The 9,444-nt window shown below is 39.0% G+C and overlaps 3 protein-coding genes across 4 annotated transcripts; 1 reads left to right on the top strand and 2 right to left on the bottom strand.

Moving 5' to 3' along the window:
* Positions 1 to 110: 110 nt before the first annotated feature.
* On the bottom strand, positions 111 to 2,384 carry LOC129578223 (multiple inositol polyphosphate phosphatase 1-like). The gene is made up of 4 exons (XM_055466456.1): positions 2,090 to 2,384; positions 1,938 to 2,029; positions 1,286 to 1,867; positions 111 to 1,214 (listed from the first exon to the last, which is right to left on the bottom strand). The coding sequence occupies exons 1-4, from the start codon at positions 2,331 to 2,333 to the stop codon at positions 729 to 731; spliced, it is 1,404 nt and encodes a 467-aa protein (XP_055322431.1). The 5' UTR covers positions 2,334 to 2,384; the 3' UTR covers positions 111 to 728.
* Positions 2,384 to 3,911, bottom strand: LOC129578228 (rutC family protein UK114). Of its 2 annotated transcripts, none has more exons than XM_055466481.1 (4): positions 3,768 to 3,911; positions 2,885 to 3,182; positions 2,721 to 2,818; positions 2,384 to 2,501 (listed from the first exon to the last, which is right to left on the bottom strand). In XM_055466481.1, the coding sequence occupies exons 2-4, from the start codon at positions 3,177 to 3,179 to the stop codon at positions 2,496 to 2,498; spliced, it is 399 nt and encodes a 132-aa protein (XP_055322456.1). In that variant the 5' UTR covers positions 3,180 to 3,182; positions 3,768 to 3,911; the 3' UTR covers positions 2,384 to 2,495. The 2 variants fall into 2 exon arrangements, with proteins under 2 accessions (XP_055322456.1, XP_055322455.1); XM_055466480.1 differs by lacking the exon at positions 3,768 to 3,911 and adding an exon at positions 3,320 to 3,479.
* On the top strand, positions 3,876 to 9,115 carry LOC129578219 (tectonin beta-propeller repeat-containing protein). Its single transcript, XM_055466452.1, has 11 exons — positions 3,876 to 4,658; positions 4,729 to 5,118; positions 5,189 to 5,522; positions 5,607 to 7,148; positions 7,241 to 7,382; positions 7,465 to 7,702; positions 7,767 to 7,876; positions 7,933 to 8,063; positions 8,127 to 8,392; positions 8,459 to 8,832; positions 8,901 to 9,115. The coding sequence occupies exons 1-11, from the start codon at positions 4,301 to 4,303 to the stop codon at positions 8,922 to 8,924; spliced, it is 3,909 nt and encodes a 1,302-aa protein (XP_055322427.1). The 5' UTR covers positions 3,876 to 4,300; the 3' UTR covers positions 8,925 to 9,115.
* Positions 9,116 to 9,444: the final 329 nt, after the last annotated feature.

The following is a 9,444-nucleotide window of genomic DNA, read 5'->3' as shown; positions in this document are numbered from 1 at the left end:
TTTTGGCGATTTCTACCCGCAATTTATAGATCGAATCTATTCAAATGAACTCAAAATACATTAATTCTAATATATAAAGGCAAAACCCTATTCAAATTTTACTTATACAGCTCCAAACGGGCTTCGAATCCCCAAAAAACTGTTCTATCTACTCCATATCCAAAAACGCGGCAAGGCTTTTTCGATTGAGTATTTCATATGCATATATCCATGCAAAGTTGTAACTATAGCTTGAGTTAGTTGCCCTATGGCCTTAGCAAATCTATGAACTATCACATTTGAGAATTCCGATATCACTTAACGGATTTTGGCAATGATTTCTTCCAAAACCACATATTTTGAACAATTTGGAGGCTTATCGACAAAATCGCTCTTATGGCTATGCATAAATTCAATTCTTCCATATCTAATGATTGATTTCGAAAGCCTAAGGATGCCATAAACTAATCATAGTATGGGTTTGGTACTCCTGCTCGTTTTTCTTCTGGAATACATGTGTCAAATCGAGAGGAGAAATGCAGTTTTTCCATGATTTTGGAAAATTGGAAAATTGCTTCATTTAAAGTGCTGTAATTAGCGAACTGATGGTCGGATTTGGCTCAAATTTTGACTGGATTCCTAAAAAAGGTTGTAGTTTTCGAAAATGATATGGGTTTGACATTAGTGTTGCCACTTGGTGGTTAGGCTCGGGACTTATTGACCGATGTGTTAAATCACAGTCTTTTTTTTTAACGACGACAGAAGACGCGATCACAGTCTTCGTTTGCAAAGAATGCATATTTTTGTTTGAAATCTCGCCAATCGCATACACCGTTCGGTGTGCACCAATCAAATTGTAGTACTTTTTCGTTCAAGAGAAATTTGACTTTGTCATTCGATGAGCATTTGTAACGGACGATACCAATATTGGCAGCGAATGGGCTGATTTGGCTTGTTTTCCACTTTCGAATGGATGCCATTTGTGCGAAATTCTCTGCTTTCAAATCAATATCATCTTTTAATGCCCCTAGCGATGTAAGAAATAGTTGCACAGCGGCTGAATGGCTGAAATAGACAGTAGCCGCAGGTCCATCGTCGATCGATAAGCGATTTAGCATATCTTGCATTGCGAAACACTTGACATTTTTATTGAGTTCTGACCCGTGGCTCGATTTGTAGAAATAGTTCAGGTCTTCTTGGTATTCAAATATGTGCACTTGAGACAGTGTTAGCAACTGTGAACGAAGAGATAAAGATTATAGAAATAAGATAAGAGTCAAAAATAAAAGCAATTTCATTTTCTCACCGAACACCATACGCTCGTTTGGTCTGTATGCCAAGCAGACTCATAACGACACATGCCATAAATGTCTTTAATCTCTTTCGCTTCAAGTGTTCCATTGAATCCAAATCTAGAGTTAACATCGGCGATAAGCTTCTGAAATGTGCTTGATTGTTCGAATTTCCTCACTTCAGAATCGGTTCGTTTTAATTTCTTTTTCTGATCTCTCCATAACGGGCAATTGGCGTATGCTTTAAGCAGCAGATCTGGCCGATTCGGTGGCGTTTCTGCATAGATTTGCTTGTATGCTGATTCTCCGAATAGTTCATTGACAAATGCTCGAAAACTGGAACGAGTTCGTTCAGTGTTTGTATGCCGAAAATGGAAATGATTGACGTCATATGGCCTTTGGAATAGATTTGGCAAATATTGTTTATAATTATGCGCTATGGCACTAAGCTCTTTATAACCCTGTTCCACGAGATAATTTGCTTGATTCACTGTAATACTATCGTTCCACTTCCAATTCTTCAGCATGTTTAAGTCATCCGGGCATAAGGCCGGTTTTTGGAGTTTTTCCATATTCTCAACAATTCTGTCTCGCAACTATGATGGATTTAGAAACGATTTTAGCTGAAGATTTTATTCAATATTGGATACTATGATGTATTCATACCTTTTCCATTTCACCGAACCTTTCGATTCCACTGGCAGTTGGAAGTCTCGTTCCATGTCGAATCAATAGCCAAACCTTTGACGGTGTACAATCTAGGAATCATAGCAAAAAAATTAATTATAGAATACAATTCACATTGTATCTTCTCTTACCTTCGACGTGAAAATCTCTCAATTTAGATTCGTCATGTGACTTTTCTGTCTGGTATGCAGTTTTCGTTGAAAATAATTTAATGTGAACTCGGTCCGCATCCGAAGCTAAACAAAAATCATTGGGTTTGCATTGCTCAAAACTACCAGCAAAACTAGCTAAATGTTGACTACAATACTGATTTGATGGAGTAATTACTCCAAATTTTGAAACAAACACAATTAAAGAGAAGAAAAATATTTGCATTTTCAAGTCATAACGCAACTGAACAAAATAAATAAAACTAAGCACAAAGCTGTGGTACAACGTTCGCAAAAATACACTTTATTATACTGTTTTTGTAGGCTTTGACATTTGTGAATGAACGTCATACGATGTGTCAACCTCTAAATCGTACAGAGAACCGGTTCAATTCTGAAATTGAAAATGAAAAAGAAAATGGAATGAATCACATACATCTGTTTTTATTGTTGCTAAAATTTCTGTTTGATTTTTTCGAGATAATTTTCCATTTTGGAAAAATTCAATTTGAAATATTATTCCAAAAACTTTTCGTCAGAGTTAATTTCTCTTTCAAAGTTTACTGTTTGTTTGTAAAGTGTTTGGAACAGATTCAATGAACTCGATTTTTACTTCTCCCGCAACAGCGATGGCTTCGATTTCGACAAGCGCTCCCATTGGCAATTTGGCCACTTGAACACAAGATCTGGCTGGAAAATTGCGCACGAACGCTGCAAAAATAAAACATATTCACTGAAACCACGGATCATTTTCACAATTTCTTCTAAATATCTCACCTTCTTTATAGACTTGATTCACAGTTGGAAAGTCATTGAAGTCTTGGAGAAATACAGTTGTTTTGACCACATTGTTCATGTTTGATCCAGATGCACGGAGTACATTCTTCAAGTGAGTTAAAGCCGTTTCAGCTTGTTCCTTTGCACCGCCATCAACCAATTTTCCCGTTTCCAGAGACACGCCAAGGCAACCCGAAACATAAACGGTTTTGTCGGCAACAACCGCTTGGCTATATGGGCCTATTGGCTCCGGTGCTGTTTTGGTAGCGATGATTCTTTTAACAATTTTGTCCATTTTCTGAAATAAACGCAAAACAAGACAAAAATTCCAAGTTTTAAAACGGTGTGTACTTCGACCGGCTTCGTCGACTGATTACGGGCAATTCAATTGCATTTGATTTCAATTCATTTCCATTTACGCCCATACATAATCACCTCGCCCATTATCAATTCCGTTTGATAATTGATTAAAAATGCGAAAGCTATTGGTTCTCTATGTATATCTTAACTTTTAAGTTGTTGTTGTTGTTGCATTAATCAGCAACAAAATAATTATTTGAAATGTAAACATGCAACAACGGAACGAAATACAACAAAATAGAATATTATAAGATTGTAAACAAATTATGACAATTCTTATCAAATAAATCTTGAATCTGAAACTTGTTCTATTTTTAGTGTTTGAAGCATGTGGTCGTCTGGCGCTACGTTCAATAGATTTGAATGTTTACAAATAAAAACAAAACGAAAAACGATCAAATCTATTTTCGGACCAGCATTTGTTTGACAATAGATTGAAAATAAAATGCTTCCGTTAAATTGGTTGTGCGTGTACGAAAACACGGTAATAATTATAATTTTATAGTTAGTTAAAGAGACATACTTTTGCACTATCAATGAACTCCGAACTGAAAATAAACACGGAACGATGCCAGTGTCGAACAGCTGGACTGTTTTATCAAGATAGTTGCGGTCAAAGTGAACGTTTAACGACAACAACGATGGCAACGACGTTCGTTTGACGTTTTCTGTCACTCTCTCAACTTATGACGCTTGAAGTGTTTTTGCTTATAGAACCATTCCGTTCATTTATACGGAAATTTGACATTCCAGCACCAGATGCAAAAACATATTGTTTATGGCAATATTGATTTTTATTTCAACAGATCTGAATTTGTCACGAAAAGGCAAACAAACTCAAACTAGAGTCCAATTTGTCGACTCGATGTAGTTTTTAAGTTGATCAACGTACACACATAAAGACAATCTCAGTTATATGGATAGCTAAATACATGTATATGTCGAGCGCATCTCAGTTAAAATAGTGAAGAAAAAATAACAAATGCATTGTTCATTGATTTCAAGCCCAATTGATAATTTCAAACGAGTGATTCAGACGAAATCACTATCATCACAATGCCAAATACTTTATTATTTGCAACAAATAATGAGGGACGCATCTATACACTATCCACGGGCAGCTCGATGTGGAAAGAGTTTCAGTATTCCGGGCTAGAGTTTAAAAAAGTTTCATCGGTACAAAATATCATTTATGCGATTGGCGGTGATCGGCAGGTATACGTGCTCGTTTTTGGCTTAGACATACCAATACGAGTCAAAGAAGTGACTTATGAAAATGAACGATGGTTTCCAATCGAAGGATTCGCAAATCGATTGCTGCCCACCGATCGACACAAATTCTCCACTGAGGATGGCACCGATAATCGGGCCATTGAATTGATTCGCCTCCCGTCTGCCTGCTGGATATGGGAGGGTATGAATTATAAATTCAACGTGACAACAAAACAAAAATCATTTTTCTAACACGTATGTGGTTTAAACAGGTGATTGGCAGCTAGAGTTATCGTTAAATGGCGAACCATTGGATCACGATGGATGGACCTATGCCATCGACTTTCCAGCCAAGTTTTATCCAAAGAAATCGTGGAATTCATGTGTGAGACGACGAAAATGGGTTCGAACTCGACGATACAATGCGTTGAATTCATGGTGTGCTATTGCTCCGCTACACAAAGACGCCACACAAGAGCCATTCGTAGACGTGGCAATCGGTTGCGTTGGATCCGAATCACAGAACACAATCTTAAGTGTTTGGGCCGTCTCAGCGCATGGAAGAGTCATGCATCGAGCTGGTGTAAGTATGACGTCACCAGAAGGACAACGATGGACAGCTATTCCAACACCAACGGGAGAAATTTTGAATATAAGCGTTGGTATGATGATGACGACAACTAAGTTTAAACCATAATTTAATACTCACATTGAAAATTGATCTGTTCACAGGTGCAACGGGTTTGGTGTGGGCGGTCTTATACAGTGGACGAGCTTTGGTACGCACAGGAATACGAAGTGATAATTTGATCGGTGACAAATGGGTTGAGGTCTATCCACCAGGTGAAAATGTGAAAATCATGCAAGTTTCAGTGGGCACTAATGCGGTATGGTGCGTGACAAATGATAATCATGTGTGGTTTCGACGTGGCATCAAAGGTGATATATGTGGTATTAGTGAAGAGGCAGCTATTGGAAACACTTGGGTGGAAATGGTTGGAAATATTTCGCAAGTGTCGGTCGCAGCAAACGATCAGGTTTTTGCAATTGGCGCTGATGATGATAGGTAGGGATTGATTTGAAATGAGTCATAATCGGTTTTTTCTCTTTGTCAATACGAAAAAAATATTTATTTCCTTGGTTGTTGTAGATATCTTTACTTCCGTTGGGGTGTTTCATCCAGTGACTTGACTGGCAAGAGATGGGTTAAAATACAGTGTCCGCTGCAGTACACGAGTTGCTCATCTAGCACATTGTCGTTAAATTCAAGACGAAGCGGCTCCGAATCGCCGATTCAAAGCCATCGCAGTATTAACACGCTGTACAAAGAAAGGGCCCGCGTTGAAACGTCAGCAATCATAGAAAATATTGCCATCGACGAAGATGCAGCACATTCAGCGCCAAATTTTCGACAAAAGCCCAAGTATTTGAATTCGCCACCAGGCAGCTTAAATGAAAAAGTCGATAATCGTTACAAAGTTAGAATGATGGAGAACACAGCGTCGAGTGCACCAACCGAACATGTATCCGAGATATCGGGAAAGTACTACGAGCGTTCATCAAAGCATCCACGAGCTTGGAGTCCAGTCCGAAGTGTTGGCTCGATGGTTGGCACAGAAGCACATCCAGAGAGCGATTCAACGGTTTTTGAAACTGATTCAAATCGTGGCTCATGCATTTTTAGCGAAGATGACGATCAGTATGGTACACAGTATTGGAGTGAATCGGAGGCGACCTGGACGAATTGCACAGCCGGTGCAGCTCTAGTCGAACCAAACCAATTGCCGAATTGGTTCAAGGACACCGTCTCACTTTCTGAATCATCGGCTGATCTGAACAAAGAATGGCGCGTGAAAATGATTGAAATTCTTAAGAAACGATTGAATGGCTTTGATGCAAGTGCTTATGAAAAGGCGGTGGAAATGTCTTCGTGGGTTAAAAGTGTCGAGGCAAAAGTGGCGAAAAATGACACATTCGAAGATTGCCTCATTGAATTGGAATGGTTAACATCCGCTACCACAGGTGCGGGCACATTGACAATCCTCAATTTGGATGGAGTATCGACCAAAATGCAGCTATCGTTAAATGAAATAACGTGTGTGATGTGTTGCAGTGAACCGGGTAGCCCACGTCTGGCTCTATACGCTCCACGACTATCAGTCGAATCGTCAACGCTAAAATTACAATTTTCAAATGACGATGAAATGGAGGACTGGCTATCGCATTTGACATCAGTGTGTTGTGAACTGAACGAAGTTCATGGACGACCCGCCGATGATTCGCGTTGGATAACAACCGGTTTGGGCGATGTGTTCTGCTCTGACCCCATCAATCTTAAATCCGCACAATACAAAGCAGCTAGCAAATTGTATGAGAAAGAAATCAATATGCTTGGTGCCGAAACGCCATACATCACACCGCTTCCAAATGGAATGGCCATCGGAAGTATTGTCGAAATAAACGGTTGCATTTTTGATGACGCTAGTCAAATTCGTTTCGATTTACAATGCCATTCAACGTTAAAGACACGATTTATCATCGAAAAAATGCGGCATGTTGCATGCCATTTGAATCCAAGGTTCAATGAAAAGATCATTGTACTCAATACAATGGAAAATTCCGAATGGCAAACTGAACTACGAACTGATAAAATGGTCTTTTCACCCGGCACCGAATTTAAACTGGAAATAAGGTAAACACTGCTTTCGACCGAATTCTCTTTTGTTTTCATATTCAATTTAGAATTTTTGCACGGACAATTCTCATTTCTAATCAAATTCATAGGTGCGAAGCAAAGGGTTTGCGGTTTTTCGTTGACAATTTGGAATTTATATTTTTCGAGCACCGATTGCCTCCTGAATCAGTAAACAGCTTGTACATTAGTGGCCGAGTTAAAATCTACAATGTGAAGTATAATAGCCCAAGGGTAAGTCATTCATTGATTTGCACGAAAATAGCGAGGATAAATAGCATTAACCTCATTTTTTATTGTATGCACACATTTGAAGGTGATTATCCAGTTGCGTGACATGTTTTGGCGTCAGATCGGCGGTCATTTTCGAAAGATAGTTTCCAGTCGATGTGGCATTGTGTGGGCAATTAGCTATGACAACACCGCATATTACTATACAAACGGATGGGGTGGTGCATTTCTGAAGGGCTTAAATTCAGGAGGCGAAATCAATGCAATGACTGACACACAAAACTACTTCATTTATGAAAATCAAAGATGGAATCCACTTACAGGTAATATCCGAAGTCTCTTGATCAGCGATTCGGCAACGATTAATATTGAAATGATTTAATATAGGGTACACTAGCCATGGTTTGCCTACCGATAGACATATGTGGAGTGATGCAACGGGCAAACAGAAACGAAGCAAGGAAAACTCAAAATTGTTGTCATCTCGTTGGCACTGGGTAAATCACAAACAACCACACACCATTTTCAGAATGTAACCCAAGAATTTTTGCAGATCTCAGATTGGCTAGTGGACTTTCATACACCAGGTGGTGTGGATCGAGATGGTTGGCAGTATGCCGTGGACTTCCCCGCTTCGTACCATGCTAAAAAGCAATTCACCGACTATGTGCGCCGTCGACGATGGTTGGTACACTCTTATTCAATTGCATAATTCATGATAACTGACTATTGATCTCACTCAAAAAGGTTTCGAAAATGTCGTCTCACGACCAGCGGTCCATGGCACGAAATCGGCAACACGAAACTGATTGATGTGAGCCTGCTCTACGATGAAAACACCGATTCGTTCAAAGTGTGGGCGATAGCAAGTAACGGTGACGCTTTATATCGGCGTGGAGTAACCAAATCAAATCCAAGTGGTACATCATGGGAACACATCGTCGCCAATAATCAACCATTGGTTTCGATTAGCTTAAGCAAAGCGACGGGTGTTTGGGCGATTGGACGGAATGGTATATTCACAAAAAAAAAACATTCAAAAAACGAGCATGAATCATTAAATTGTTTTATATACCCAGGATCGGCATATCGTCGGTGTGGATTTTCGTGTGAGAATGAATGGGGCACGTATTGGAAGGTCATTGAAGATGCACCCAAGGGCGTCAATTTGAAACAAATATCAGTCGGTCCGATGGGCATTTGGGCCATCGATTCTCAAGGTGAGTGCTTAGTACGCCGTGAGGTATGCGATTCATTTCCAGAAGGTTCACATTGGAAAATTTTACAAAACGTTCCGAACGACCCACCGCATGAGGAGGGCAAAGTTGGATTCAAATCCATTTCAGTCACTGATACGGATGTTTGGGCTGTGTCAAGTAGTAATTTTATCTCTCGACGAAGTGGCGTCACACCAAAAAATCAAAGCGGCACCGGCTGGCAACTTGGAATATCAGTAAGTTTACACTTATGGATTCTTGATTCATTCATCGTTTTAAAACGAAAATTTCTGTTCTTTTTCAGGCCAATTTCAACTGCGTTTCATAAAAGTATATATCATTTTATGCGCAAGGTCATCCATTCCGTATAGCACTGTTCTCATTCCTGTATATCGAAAAGCACATTTCGAATTTTACACATAACTGGCTCTATTGAAATGTATCTGTTTCTGAATGTTTAAATTTTAAGAATGATAAAATTCAAATTAAAGCGAAATGTATTAAAGTGGCAGCATAAAATTTGGTTTTAGATTTATTCATAAAAATTGGCGCCAAAATATTGAGTGGAAGTTCTCTACGGAATTAACCCTTATTGATATTAAATGCCATCTATCGGCTCAACGATAAACAAATCTGTGCATATCAATGAAAGAGTAAAAAAGAGACAGAGAGCATTATCCTTACGGAAAATGTTAAATGAAGTTGAAAAGATGCTGAAATATTCTCAATTTGAACTGGATGCCTGCCTTGAATTTGACTGTGAAAAAACCTCAATCAAATCGATTTGTTTATGTTCAACAAATCCGAAAAATGTATAAACAACATTCATGTTATTGCCTTCTAAACGG

Source organism: Sitodiplosis mosellana, unplaced genomic scaffold (genome assembly GCF_009176505.1).
Source record: "Sitodiplosis mosellana isolate CC-2019 unplaced genomic scaffold, AAFC_SMos_1.0 Smas_scaffold_6226, whole genome shotgun sequence".
Lineage (NCBI taxonomy): Eukaryota > Metazoa > Arthropoda > Insecta > Diptera > Cecidomyiidae > Sitodiplosis > Sitodiplosis mosellana.
Note: the sequence above shows the minus strand (reverse complement) of the source record. Positions and strands in the feature narration are given on the sequence as shown.

Bases quoted from the DNA above. Each gene is read 5' to 3' on its own strand.
- LOC129578219 (XM_055466452.1), top strand. From the start codon at position 4,301: ATGCCAAATACTTTATTATTTGCAACAAATAATGAGGGACGCATCTAT. The intron at 5,523-5,606 runs GTAGGGATTGAT...TGGTTGTTGTAG, and splicing joins ATTGGCGCTGATGATGATAG to ATATCTTTACTTCCGTTGGG. The intron at 8,393-8,458 runs GTATATTCACAA...TTATATACCCAG, and splicing joins TTGGGCGATTGGACGGAATG to GATCGGCATATCGTCGGTGT.
- LOC129578228 (XM_055466480.1), bottom strand. The intron at 2,819-2,884 runs GTGAGATATTTA...TTATTTTTGCAG, and splicing joins GAATCAAGTCTATAAAGAAG to CGTTCGTGCGCAATTTTCCA.
- LOC129578223 (XM_055466456.1), bottom strand. From the start codon at position 2,333: ATGCAAATATTTTTCTTCTCTTTAATTGTGTTTGTTTCAAAATTTGGA. The intron at 2,030-2,089 runs GTAAGAGAAGAT...TATGATTCCTAG, and splicing joins GAGAGATTTTCACGTCGAAG to ATTGTACACCGTCAAAGGTT. The intron at 1,215-1,285 runs GTGAGAAAATGA...CTTCGTTCACAG, and splicing joins AAACGAGCGTATGGTGTTCG to TTGCTAACACTGTCTCAAGT.